Source organism: Artemia sp. Qi Xiang Cuo, chromosome 1 (genome assembly GCF_049724085.1).
Source record: "Artemia sp. Qi Xiang Cuo chromosome 1, ASM4972408v1, whole genome shotgun sequence".
NCBI lineage: Eukaryota > Metazoa > Arthropoda > Branchiopoda > Anostraca > Artemiidae > Artemia > Artemia sp. Qi Xiang Cuo.
The window spans coordinates 36584004-36599011 of record NC_142794.1 but is presented as its reverse complement, the minus strand read 5'-3'; the positions used below and the strand labels follow the sequence as shown (position 1 = coordinate 36599011).

Below are 15008 nucleotides of genomic sequence, written 5' to 3'. Positions count from 1 at the left end.
TAGCTATCCTCCTAATCCCTGACGTCAAGTACGTCTCGCGAAACGCTTAGGATAAGTTATCGAGTTTTGTCGGATAAGTTATCTTCATATGCTCAAACACACTCCCATGTCCGGACACCGTTCACCAGAAGTTCAACAAGAAAGAACAAAAATGACCCATTCATAGCGACAAGTTGGGGTTATATTTGCTTATAAGTTACTTTAAAGCCTAAAAGCGGTATTTGGGAGATAATACACTTCTGAAACAAATTTCTTTCATGCTTCCTAGACACTTTTAGATCTAGTATCTAGATACTAGATTCTAGATATTTCAAAATAGGACCGCAGAAGCTTATTGGTGCAGCAATCAAACAAACACTGCATGGTCTTTGCGACTTTTCCCATGCGATTCTTTTATTAATTCCTTCCGATTTAGCAAGTAAACACATGAATTGCTAAAAATTCTATGGTTAAAAAACACGCATTATACTCAAGTATGGCTGCACAGAAGCGTCAAGACGTTTTAAAAGTTACACAATTAAAATACCCAAATTACCTTCAGGTGTGGCTGCACAGAAGTGTTACGACATTGCAAGAATTGCACAGTTAAAAAACATGAATTATCTTCAAGTGTGGCCTCTCAGCAGTGTTAATACATTACAAGAGTTCTAGTTAAAAAACAAGAGTTACCTTCAAGCGTGGCTGCACAAAAGAGTTGAGTTAAAAAACATGAATTATCTTCAATTGTGGCCACTCAGCAGTTTTAACACATTGCAAGAATTCCAGTTGAAAAACAAGAATTACCTTCAAGTGTGGCTGCACAGAAGTGTTGAGACATTACAAGAGTTGCATATTAAAAAAACACATGAATTATCTTCAAGTGTGACCACTCAGCAGTGTTAATACATTGCAAGATTTCCAGTTAAAAAACAAGAATTAGCTTCAAGTGTGGCTACACAAAAGAGTTGACACATTAAAATCTATATAGCTATATAGCACGAATTATCTTCAAGTGCGGTTGCAAGTGTTAAGAAGTAGCAACAGTTGCATAATTAAAAACACAAATTACCTTCAAGTGCGGCTGCACAGAAGCGTTAAGACGTTGCAAGAGTTGTATAGTAGGAACATTGGCACAGAATACGATGAGACGAACATCACGATTGCCTTTGAGAATTAAACCTTTAGCAAGTCGACCAACTCTCATAACACCCTTGAGAATCCTATTAGATGCTTGAGGTTTCTCCTTCTTTTCTCCACTGTAATAAAAAGAACTTTTTATCCATTTTTGGATTTACTTCACCATAAGAATCAAGACCAATAAAGAAAAAATTCAAAGAATCAAGAACTGAACTGTTTTGATCAGAAAAAATTTGTTTACATATTTTTATTTATTCAGAATATATACAGGCATTATAAAGCCAATCTGAACAGTTACCACCTCTTTCAACAATCTGAAACACCAAAATTTTTAGACAGAAAAGGAAACTCGAGAAACTATTACATCGCTTCCGTTCTGACATAGTTTGAGTATTTTTTAATTTTGAATCGAAATTAAAAGCAAGAAGTACACGCTAATGGGAGAACGGAAGATGATACTATATATCATACCTCCACAAAGAAGGTAAAGCCACAACCTCCTCACGGAAAGGGCGAGAATAAACCCCACCTGATATTAACCAGAAAGACCCCCTGAAACAATCGAAAATTAGCAGTTAAAAAATATGTCTTTTTTTTCAATATTGACCCCCGTGTTTCCGCCATCCGAATTATTGCAAAAAATTTCCGGTAAAATTTTATAAACAAAAACATTTTATTTCTTACCACCAGGCATTAAGTATGATCACTTGAAACAATCGAAAAATAGCAGTTAAACTTTTTTTTTTCAATATTGACCCCCCTGTTTCCGCCATCCGAATTATTGCGAAAAATTTCCGGTAAAATTTTATAAACGAAAACATTTTATTTCTTACTACCAGGCATTAAGTATGATCACCTGAAACAATCGAGAAATAGCAGTTAAATTTTTTTTTTCAATATTGACCCCCCCCCCTGTTTCCCCCATCCAAATTATTGCAAAAAACTTCCGGTAAAATTTTATAAACAAAAACATTTCATTTCTTACCACCAGGCATTAAGTATGATCACCTGAAACAATCGAGAAATAGCAGTTAAATTTGTTTTTTTCAATACTGCCCCCCTGTTTCCGCCATCCGAATTATTGCAAAAAATTTCCGGTAAAATTTTATAAACGAAAACTTTTTATTTTTACCACCAGGCATTAAGTATGATCACCTGAAACAATCGAGAAATAGCAGTTAAATTTTTTTTTTCAATACTGACCCCCCTGTTTCCGCCATCCGAATTATTGCAAAAAATTTCCGGTAAAATTTTATAAACAAAAACATTTTATTTTTACCACCAGGCATTAAGTATGATCACCTGAAACAATCGAGAAATAGCAGTTAAAATTTTTTTTTTTTCAATATTGACCCCCCTGTTTCCGCCATCCGAATTATTGCAAAAAATTTCCGGTAAAATTTTATAAACAAAAACATTTTATTTCTTACCACCAGGCATTAAGCATGATCACCTGAAACAATCGAGAAATAGCAGTTAAAATTTTTTTTTTTCAATATTGACCCCCCTGTTTCCGCCATCCGAATTATTGCAAAAAATTTCCGGTAAAATTTTATAAACAAAAACATTTTATTTCTTACCACCAGGCATTAAGTATGATCACCTGAAACAATCGAGAAACAGCAGTAAAAAATTTTTTTTCAATACTGACCCCTCTGTTTCCGCCATCCGAATTATTGCAAAAAATTTCCGGTAAAATTTTATAAACAAAAACATTTTATTTCTTACCACCAGGCATTAAGTATGATTACCTGAAACAATCGAGAAATAGCAGTGAAATTTTTTTTTTTCAATACTGACCCCCCTGTTTCCGCCATCCGAATTATTGCAAAAAATTTCCGGTAAAATTTTATAAACAAAAACATTTTATTTCTTACCACCAGGCATTAAGCATGATCACCTGAAACAATCGAGAAATAGCAGTTAAATTTTTTTTTTCAATATTGACCCTCCTGTTTCCGCCATCCGAATTATTGCAAAAAATTTCCGGTAAAATTTTATAAACAAAAACATTTTATTTCTTGCCACCAGGCATTAAGTATGATCACCGGAAACAATCGAGAAATAGCAGTTAAAATTTCTTTTTCAATATTGACCCCCCTGTTTCCGCCATCCGAATTATTGCAAAAATTTTATAAACAAAAACATTTTATTTCTTACCACCAGGCATTAAGTATGATCATCTGAAACAATCGAGAAATAGCAGTTAATTTTTTTTTTCAATATTGACCCCCCCCCCTCCCGCTTCCGCCATCTGAATTATTGAAAAAAAATTCCGGTAAAATTATATAAACATAAACGTTTGATTTCTTACTAACAGGCATTAAGTTTAATCACCTGAAACAATCGAGAATTAGTATCTAGGAAATTTGTCTTTTTTCCAATTTTGAGTTCCTGTTCCCCCCACAATCCCAATTACTGCAAACAATTTTCGATACAATTATATAAACAAAAATGTTTTTATTTCTTTACTACCATACTACCAAGCACTAAGCATGCATTGCCTCATAATTTCAATTTAATTAGTAGTCTTTAACCCGAATAAAATTGAAAGGCATATCAAACGGATGCCAAATAATTGAGAAAAATACTAATAAAATTCTGGCAATTAACGTACTCTTTTTTTTCTGTCTCAAGTCCTGGAAGAGATTCCTTTTCGGTTTTTGGCTTATCAACCTTTGATGCAGCCACAGCTTCAGTCTTTGGCGCAGCAGTCACCTCAGTCTTTGGTGTAGCAGCCGCCTCAGCCTTTGCCTTCGCCTCGTCTTCTGTAGTAAACTGATCTGAGACTAATTTCAAAGCCTTTTCAATCATAGTAACTGTCTTTTGCATATACTCCATTTCTTTCTCCTAGGAAAAGGAAGAACATTAAAAAAATATTCAAGATGTATTTATTTTCAACTAAATAGCACTATCTCTTAGAACATAAAAAGGGGAAAAAAAACTAAGCATGATTAATGACACTTGTATAAGACGGAATAAAAGAATTGCTGATGTGATTTATTCTGTATCTTACTGGCTCGAGCTTGTTTGTGTTTTGAGTATTGTCGGCGTGAGTAATAAGAGGAGGCAACAACGTACTGTGTTTTTCACTAGCGAGGAGCGACTGTTTAAATTTGCACATGAGATAGAATCTCCGTCCTCTCGGAGTTGGTATTTTCAGCGTTGCAATCGCAGTTACATACATGTCATATTTGGGGCCCAGTATGATTTTTGTCGCACGTTTTTGAACAGCCTCGAGATCGTCACTTAAGTAGTCAATGTTGTGCACCTGTGGTCCTGAAACAGGGCACGCGTATTCTAGCAAGGGACATATATAGCAGATATACGCTACTCGGAGCTGATTCATTGGGAAACCTAGTCGTCGGAATGTAGTCAGTGATCGCAAAGCGTAGTTGACTTTCTTCACAAGGTTAGAAACATGGTAGCTCAAAGAACAGTTTGTACTGAAAGTCACACCAAGAATAATTACTGTTGAAGTGGTAGGGAACCAGGGTTCAGGACAAGCCGTCCCTTTTAAGCGGATTAAAACACATCCCTTTTGTTTTATTGACATTAATTTGAAGTCCATTATTCCTGCACTGATCAGTGAAACTGTCTTTCAATTCACCTTTGAACTTGGGTTATTTCTTGGGATTTATCCATGAGAGATTTGATTAAGGCGGACAGATCATCGACGTATTTAAAGCGTTCATCAAAGTCAACGAGAATGTAGTTGATTATAGCCAAGAACAGAAAGGCAGTCAGCTTGGTACCTTGGGGAGCACCACACGTTATTCAACCCATTCAGAGTTGAGATCTCCGGTAAAAATAGCAAATACACACTGGTGACAGGTTCTGAGGAAATCGATTATCAACAGCAGAGTAAAGGTGTTTTAATACTTTTAAAGAAGGTGCATAAAAAGTCAAACTTATTTTAATTTATCTCATTTCGAATTTAGTTAAGGTAAAAGCTTTCTTTTTTTCTTGCAGAATACTTTATCTGTTTTTTTTTTCTTGTAGCCTACTTTATCTCTTTCCCGAATTCAGTTAAGATAAAAGCTTTCCCCTTTCTTTTTTTTTCTGGCAGCATACTTTATGGAATACATCTTTACTTACTTGTAGTTACAGCAGCCCCAGGCGCTTTCTGCATCAAAGATATCTGAAATTCAGATATTACGTGGGAATTTACTTAACTGTAGGATTCCAAGGCCCACGACGGCAGGGCTTGCAGAGTCAAATCACTGACCCTCACACCAAACCAAAGAATTTGATAAATCTGGAATCAAGCCCTCGTCCCAAAGGACATAGAATTACAAGCTCAGCGTGCCATCCACTCGACTTGGGTGGTCCATCCAGTGCACAGGACGTATTTTTACATCCTGTTACATAGAGGAAGAGTGCCTCATCCTTAACTAGGTTTCTTCTAATCGTCGGAAGTGACGTAGCTACGAACCAAAGAATATGGGCAACTTATACGAGTTAGATCTGGCGCTAGTGACGACAACAAAAACCACCAGTGTCATCTAGCGTTTGGGCATCTCTTGCCTTTTTTTAACTTTGTAATTGTTGTTTTCTCCGAAACCGAGATCAGACAGTTATTACTACACTAATTTTACCGATTACTCCAATTAAATAATTTTTCTTGTTACACTGAAAAAGACGCAAAGAAACGCTAGACGGTGTTGATGTTTTTTTCGCAACTCACTCACGGCTTATAGCTTTCTCAGTCAGAATACGAACAAGGAACAAAAGGTAGTAGTAGCTGCAGCGACGAACATCTCTTCTCCTTTGAATTTCTTCCTTTCTCTTCTTACTTGGAATTTCTTTCAAGAGAAAGTAGCTAAATTCATTGCAATCCAACATGTTGAGTCCTCTAGATGAAATTCAATTCTAGTTTGAATCCAGATAGTATTTATAACCGGACTTATTTTCACAGCCAGTTTGTGTGACTTTAAGACTTTTAATATCCAAACCTAACTCCTAAATGTGTTTTATTTGTATTACTGAACTAAGTAAAGATGTATTCGTTCAGCTTTCAGATTTGACGGTTTTTTTACTACTACTACTACTACTAACAACTCACCGCAGCACCAAGCCCTCTGAGGCCAACACAGTAACGCACGCTCCTCCTCCATCCCAATCTATTCAACGCCTCCCTTTTTACACCCCACCAGGAAGTTCCTATTTCCTTTAAACCTTTCTTTATGACGTCCTCCCACCCCAGACGAGGACGGCCTGTTTTCCATTCAGCCCTAGACGGTTGGCCGAAAAGGACAATCTTCGGCAATCTGTCATCCTTCATCCGCACAATGTGCCCTAGCCACCTCAACCTTTCTTTCATTATAGCCCTAGAGAGCGGTATTGAAGCACATTTTTCGTAAAGCCTACAGTTTGAAATACAGTCAGTCATCCGGGTACCCAGAACAATCCGTAGGCAATTTCTTTGGAAAACATATAGTAAATCTTCATCCGCTTTACGGAGCGCCCGTGCTTCAGAGCGATATTTGACCACTGTCATCACTGTAGCTTCTAATATTCTAATCTTGGTTTGCAGACTTATCTTCCTATTCTTCCCAACTTTTTTAACTGTGAAAAAAAAAAACACCCTGAGCCTATGCTATTCTACTTTTAACATCTTCACTGTTCCCACCGTCTTTACTAATAATACTACCAAGTTCAGTGAAGCTACATGCTTGATCAATCTTTTCGTTACCCAACGTCACCTTTTTATCTTCACTTATTCCTAGCCTTAGTGACTTAGTCTTCTTAACATTAATTGTCAGTCACACGTCAACCCAAAATCAATTCCATCTTTCATCCCTTAATTCTATGACCATCTACATTAGTTCTGTCCTAGGAACAACATATGGACGGACGGGTGATAGATAGACTTATCTATTGACCAATGAAATGAAATTATTTTTATACAATCCTAAAAAGGGCATATCCCAGATTTGCCTATCAATCACTCGGACTATTTGTCTTGGCTTTTTCTACAATTAGCCATGTCTTGATGCCTGCAAAATACTTGATTGTAATTCAACTCGCAAAACCTCTAAAAGTTCATTCATTTTGCTCACACTTTCATCTAGGATGCTTAAATCATCAGCATAATCTAAGTCATGGAGATTTTTTTGTCCCAATTTGATTCCGGTCTCCCATTGCATTTCCTGTGCTCCTTAAGACAGAGTCCATCAAAATAATCCATATAAAGGGGGATGGAACACAACCCTGCTTAACTCCTGATTTACTACGAAAGCAACTGCTAACCTCATTTCCTACCTTAACTGCAGCAGTGTTATTCCAGTACAAAGCACTAATTACTTTAATGAATTTGTCTGGTATACCATGCAAGGATAAGACCTTTGCTAATTCTTGTACATGACCCTCCTCTCTATTAACCATAAAGCTTTTTCACCAAATATTCCTAGCTGCAGTCCTAACTTTCTTCCCTAAGACACCATCAGAAACTTCATAAATCGTTTTTCAAAAAATTTTCCAACCATCTTCAACATTGTCAAATTTTAAACTCTGAAGCTTAGTATTCAACTGTTCCTGGAAATTCTCTCTCAAATTCTCATTCTGGAGTCTACCAGCATCATAACTTCCCGGGAGGTAGTTACCCTTCCGAAATTTCAGCTTTAAATTAACCCTAGACACTACTAGGTGGTGATCTTTACTTTTAACATCAATAAAAGAACTCATGTATACCCTACTATATTGTATTGATCCTACTAGTCTTCGGTTTACTATAACATAATCAAAAAGATTTGCTGTATTACCATCACGTGAATACCATGTTAACTTATCGCCCATCTTATCACCAAACACCGTATTTGTTATAACTAGATTGCTATACCTACAAAATTGCAAACGTCCGTAGCCATCACTGTTTTCTTTTCCTATACCAAATTTACCTAGGCTAGGATACCATCTATCCCTAACTCTACCGACTTGGGAGTTAAAATCTAGTAAAGACATCACATTTCTGCCTGCGACCCTGTCCCAGGTAGAAATTTCCTTCTGTAACTGTAAGTAAAATTCTTCTGAGTCACTAGTATCTCCGTCAGTCGGTTCTACAGGGGCATATACTACTATAACTGATACCCTGAACTTTCAAGTCATAAAATGAGCAATTAGTATTCTATTATTAATACCTTCCCAGACTAAACAAGACTAAACAATCAGCTCCCTTATTCATGATGGGCCCTACTCCATAGGTCGATTTCATTTATAAGTAGAGGTTAAAAAAAAATTTGGAAAAAAAAAAATCAGTAGAGGCATATTATATTTCAAGCCCCTATGCATCACAAGAGGATCATTTCAACCCGTGCCTCACTCTCACACTCACGATTTCCGCAATTCTTCCCAAAATTACATATACATATTTCCACACACTTCGTCTACTTGTGACGTTTATTTAAGTTGATTGATCCCCCGCTGAATATTCTTTCCTCACGTTAAATAAAAATCCTGCGAACTTTCATGACATGTTTCCGATTTCTACTGACACTTTTGTTATATTAACCTGAAGAGTATAATAGTGAAAAATGGAGCGTGTTGACAAAAAAAAAAAAAAAAAAAAAAAAAAAAAAAAAAAAAAAAACCCACTACCAACCCCATCTAGCATTAGGAAACGCTTGGCTTTTTCAAGCTCTGTATTCATTTTACTGGCTGAGATTGGACACTTATTAATACCCTAATTTTACTAATTACACTAATTATTCTTATTATTACACTAAGAAATGGCAAGTGTCGCCAAACGCTAGATAGCGTCAACAGTTTTTTTTTGCCGACACTAGTGCCAGTTTCCACTCTTACAAATTACCCATACTCTTTGCATTAATACACTGATATAACATTCTATTCTGTTATTTTGAACACAATTAAGTCCATTGACATCGACGAGCTTCTAGAATCCTGTCAGGGCGATTTCAAGTATGTTATACAACTTATTTAATTTCAGGTGTTTATAACTTTTTTTCCTGTATTTCGGAAAAAATAGTTGACATAGCTGTGGCTCAGCATTCTCAGAGACTTAACTCAATGATTCAAGGCCTTATCAGCCTTAGGCTATAGTTAACAATGATAGCTGGAATGGAACTAGAAGTTTTAAGGGAAAAAAGGCTGATAAATTATTACACCACTAAAGAATATAAGGGAAAATTATATAATTAAGAAAAGGATTTTAGAAAAACGATTTTAGAAAAGAAAGGTAAGCTAACCCTTAAACTTATGTTGCCTTCTAAAGGTAAGTTAAAACGTAAGTTAGCGATTATTATAATACTCGCTGTTAGTTTAAGGGATGAAACATTTCCAATGAAGACTGAACGAGATAATAACAGCGATATCTCGGAAACTACTATCAGGCTGGTTTATAGTATATAACGTCATTTGCTGAATCGACCAGGCAATTATCTTTCAAGACAATTTTAGGTATTCATCTAAAATTGTAACTTTTTCATTCCCTATAATTATTTATAAGTTTTTTTTTTTTAACAACATTGGAATTTCGATTTCGTAAAATGGTCTATCGAAGGATTTAGAGGACATATTGTAAGCATACTAGATAAAACCGAAAATTTATGAACACAAACTAACCTCTGGAAAGAGTGACTGATGCTTAGCATTGACATGCCTGTCATCATATGACTGTGGAAAAATAGGTGGCATACCAACCATACCCATAGGCGGCATCATGCCCATTGGAGGATGTCCCATTCCGACTGGCATACGAGGTCCCATTTGTGGTCCTCTAAAACCAGGACCATACTGGCGGCACCATTCCATATATTCTATGTAGTTAACTTCATCTTCATGACGTCGAAACTGGTCCCACATTGCTCCTTCGTCTTCTTGCATATTGGCAACCCTGGAATAATTATTCAAATTCAAACACTGATTCTAAAAGACTTCTACAATTTTCATAACACTGAGTGCCCCTCTGGAAAAAAAGATGTATTTTGAAAGCAATATTTTTTTTTATTCTTTGGTAAATACAGAAGGTGATAACAAAGAATAAATAAATTTATTAAAACAAATTTTTTTTTATATAAAATAAATGAGTTGCATTATGAATAACTTTTTCTGGAATAATGAAATTGTTAGTGCAGAAAAAAAATTATCGTAATTTCGTTCTCCAGTTGTTAATTTTAGCCTGTGACATAAAACTGAGACGCATGAGATATATATATACATCTTCACCGAACTGGTGCAACACGTACCTCCCCAAAACTTAACTTGTATGTCGCGGGGTAAAGTAAAACACTTTAGGAAAAATTGTGATAAATAGATCAATTACTCGGATAGAAAATATTAATCATTAAGTTTTTCTGGGTCCACTCTAAAATACTTGGGTTAATCTTTTACTGCTACATATCTAGTTCTTTCTTTTAAGGTAGTTTATTAAATATTGTCCGTGTGTAGTATGTGGGGGGATGGAGGGGGGGGGGTAAGTCTAGTACCCAGTCAGGGCTTGTTTAAGCGTCCTAGAATAGACTTATACTAACAACAACACTAACTATTTGCCCCTTCCTGATTAGAAACTTGGGGCCTGAAACTGTCATTTTTTATCTGAAGAATTTAAAAAAGGAATCAAGGAATCAATCTTTTTGTCTCAATAAGGAATTTGCCGTATTTCCCAGTAAAAATCCATCAAATACATATACCAATTCTTGTTTTCTTGAAAGAAAATCGATTGCTTTCTTACCCTCCACAAAAACAAAACTAGAAGTAAGTATCATATACTTACATTTCTTCTCTGCGTTTTCTCATGGCCTCTTCCTTGAGTCTCTGGCGACGTTCTCTTTCAGACTCAGCCTTTTGGCGACGAGACGATGGTTTCATTTCAACACTCAAAGTTGGATCAACCTGAAGTAATAATAAATATTGTCATAAAAGGATCCTATAGACTGACCAATAATGCAATCTGGGTAAGGCATGGGTTAACTCGTGTTACTGGCCCCACCTTTAGAGCTCCCGTGTAGTAGATCCCGTTCAGTACCGATCCAGTTTCTAGGGCTATAATGTAGGGCTATAAGAAACATTTACATGACTAGAACACGTACTACAGATAAAGAATGACATATTATCCAAGATGATCCTTTTCTAACAACCATCTAGGGCCCAACGAAAAGCAGATCGCCCCCGAATAAGGTTGGAGGCCTTAAGGAAAGATTTATGGGAAACTGAATTTTTTTTTGGGGGGCTATAAAGAGGGAGGCACTGAATACATTGTAATAGAGGAGCGCGCGTAGCTGCGTCGGCCTCAGGTGGCTTGGTGCTGCGGCGAGTGGTTAGTAATAGTTCAGAACTTTACTACCAAGTGTCAAACTGAATCTTTTTGATGGTCGGTTTTTCTTTCAAAACTGGTTGGTAAGTTAGAGCTTATTCACATAACTATTTTAAAATGAAGGACACTAGAACTAACACTTAGGCTGCGGTGCGGAAGGTAATTGTCATGAATGATAATTGTTATTACTTTTACAATAATATTAACTAATAAATAATTAATGTAACTATTTTGTTATTACGTTCCACTGCACCAGATAATGAAACAACATGTTCAATTTTTGTATTACAAAAAAAAAAAAAAAAATCAACTGTTAACAACTTTTGCTTAATTTAATGGCAATTTTAGGATTAAGTTAATAACAAACAATTAACTAGAGCCTTACTGTATTTTTCACTTTATTATAGCGCTGACCTTTTGCTTTAAAGTGGTTGGACGAACTTTAATTTTTAGTAAGTAAAATATCCATATGTAAGTACAGAATGATATTAGTACTGGATGCATAACCCTAAATTACAAAAAAAGAAGAAAAAAACCTAGTATGAAAATAATTCCTGTGGAGAGGTAGGGGATATATTGCAGAAAAGGTTTGTACTGGGATAGTTGTATTGACTTGCAAGGAATTTTATATAAGAATTGAAAATTCAAACATCACTAGTTCAGGTTAAGGGCTATATCTGAATATTATTGGGCCAAATAATTTGACAACGTACGTGTTTCAGAGATCTTACAATAGGTTTTAAGAACAGGGGGATATGGCGCGCCCATGTGCCCCGATTGTACCAGTTTACGTATAACTATAAAGCTATGTTGTCTCTGGAGTTCTAGTCTGTTGTGTGGGTTGACCCTACAGCTGGTAATTACCTAATTCTCAAGGTTAGTAGTAACTGATCGTATATTTACGACACCATAAATCTTGCCATAAAGAAAACATTCAATTACCTTTTTTGCCTAAAGGGACTCAAGAAAAAAAAATGACGACTTTAGGATCGATCCTGTTCAGTTTTCTGGTACTTCTAATTAGGTTAGGTAAAACTTATGGAAAAAGTCGAAACTATCAAGTCAAAAATTCTCGACAAGTCTGAAAGTTAAAGAAAACTGTGTAAAACAATAAATTTTTGGTTCTGGTTTTTAATACATCAATCACCCGGTGATGTCCATGGTTAATTCGATATTTCTTGCACAAAATTATGTGCTTGAATATAAAAAACTATTTTGCACGAATTAAGACAAAAGGATTCTAAAAAAGCAACCATTAATTCAAAAGTCAAAATTATTCGTATTAATCAAATATTTAAGGAATGTAAAAAAAAAAAAAAAAAAAAAAAAAAAAAAAAAAAAAAAAAAAAAACAGCTCAGATCGCCTTGATTCACCTTACATCTGAAGTGCATATATTCCACTTTTGCAATTAATTCTATAAATAGGCCAATAATAAGTATCTTTGCTCTTTTCTTATAAGCCGAACTTTGATAGCGTCTTTTCATAAGAATATCATTCAGATCAATATAGAAAGCAGGTGTCACTTTTATCTTAATCCTTAAAAGAATTAACTAATAATTGTTTTTCATTTTTAGAATGTCCTCACAAACGTTCTATACTAAAAGCAAAACAAGTGATTTAAATTAAATCCTAAAAAAAAAGGTTCTCAAGTTAAAAATAGTATAAAAATAACAGTATAAAAATGTAATACGATAAGGTAATAGTTAATAATAATATAAATAATAATTACTAATATATATATACATATATATATATATATATATATATATATATATATATATATATATATATATATATATATATATATATATATATATATATGACTTGCAGTAGGCAGCAAGACTAGTCAGGCGTGTCTTTCCAAAAACTAACACACAAGTATTTGTCCAATAAGAGAGTTATACTTACCCCCACCATTGAAACATTTGCCTCTCAATTGCTCGGACTATCCGTCTTGCCTTTTTCTAAAATTAGCCATGTCTTGATACCTACTACAAAATACCGGATTTTCAATTCAAAATCAACAGACTCGGTCTCGGTCAAAATTGCTGCCTGGGCACAAACATAGAGAACGAAATAGTATATATATATATATATATATATATATATATATATATATATATATATATATATATATATATATATATATATATATATATATATATATATATATATATATATATATATATATATATATATCTATATATATAGTATAAAAAAAAAGTTTTATAAGAATAGCTCACATTCCGATATTCCAAACGTACCATGTTCCTAATTCCAAAAGCAGAATACATAGCAGGTATGCTTACCTTCTTTTTGTAAGCCAAACGATGACGACGCCCTTTCATATGCATATCCTTGGCGTTAGGATCGGTGAAGCGACAATCACATAACTTGCAATGATAGTTGACAACGCGTCCGTCGTCCGTCTTCACTTCTTCCACAAATTCTTGTCCTATAGGTTGAACATTCTTTTCTTCTTCAAGGATACGAACAGCATTAGCAACTTCACTGGCTACTTTGTCATCTTTAACAGCATCAGCTGCAGGAGTGGCATCTTTGACAGCAGCAGGTGCGGCGGCAGTTGAAGCTCCTTTGCCAGCTGGAAAACAAGGTACGAAATAAGTAATCGGATTAACGACGCATCTTGACTGCTAGGGTCCCTGCGTCAGCCCTGCAGTGCGTTAATACGGCCGGGATCGATCTCTGGGTCTCGTATTACTGAAGACAAACCCACTGTCAGCTGAAGTCAGCAAACTATCAGCTGAAGTCAAACCCACTGCGCAACCACAGGCCATACAATGTTATGTAAGTTAGCAATCAGATTAACGACACTTCTTGACTAATAAGGTCCCTGCGTTAGCCCTGCGGTTGTCGCTACAGCAGGGTCGATCTCTGGGCCCCGTATAACCAAGCAGTCAAACCCAATCAACCAGACCAGGAAAACGGGTTATTTTTACTAATCGAAATGATTTGAAACTTATGCTCGTTTTGCAATACTTAGAGGCCATCTACCATTAATTATTTTCGCAACAATTTGAACAGGAGACAGCAAAAAAAAAAAAAATCGAAGATTTGAGCCGCGTTTTCAGACTCAGCGGGTTCGAACACTGATTGTTCTCGTCTAGTTTCAAGTTTGTAGAATTTGGTCTAGTTTCAGCGGGTTCGAAGTTTTAACCCAGTGTTTGATGCACTGATGCACAACGCTTGATGCACTAGACGAGAACAACCCGTGTTTAAAGACGGGTTGTTCTCGTCTAGTGCATCTAGTGCATCAAACACGGGGTTGAAACTACGAACCCGCTGAAACTAGACGAAAAACTAGAAACTTGAAACTAGACGACAACAACTCGTGTTCGAACCCGCTGAGCCTGAAAACGCGGCTTTGGTTTCGTCCCTTTGCGGTGTGGCACCCCTCACCCTTCATTAAAATAAATTAATTGCCAGTGAAATGTCTTAATTCTCAGGCTAATTTTCACGTCACCAATGTAGGACACTACCAATCAATTCAAAGTATTGATTATATGTAATTAAACTACAGGCAGTGGGCTTATGACGGCGGTAGCTTCCCTTAAATCTTGGATATGTCTAGACAGGATTTGAAAACGATCAGAAATT

The 15008-nt window shown here is 35.6% G+C and overlaps 1 protein-coding gene across 2 annotated transcripts in view; it reads right to left on the bottom strand.

Annotated features, from left to right (window-relative positions):
* Positions 1-15008, bottom strand: part of Zn72D (Zinc-finger protein 72D) — a 107813-nt gene that overhangs the window by 35749 nt on the left and 57056 nt on the right. For both annotated transcript variants that reach the window (XM_089100543.1, XM_089100593.1), the window contains exons 5-9: positions 13700-13992; positions 10850-10968; positions 9700-9970; positions 3734-3966; positions 1049-1235 (exon numbers count right to left, since the gene is read on the bottom strand). In XM_089100543.1, the coding sequence (XP_088956669.1) occupies positions 1049-1235; positions 3734-3966; positions 9700-9970; positions 10850-10968; positions 13700-13992 (1103 nt within the window). The remainder of the gene's footprint in view (positions 1-1048; positions 1236-3733; positions 3967-9699; positions 9971-10849; positions 10969-13699; positions 13993-15008) is intronic.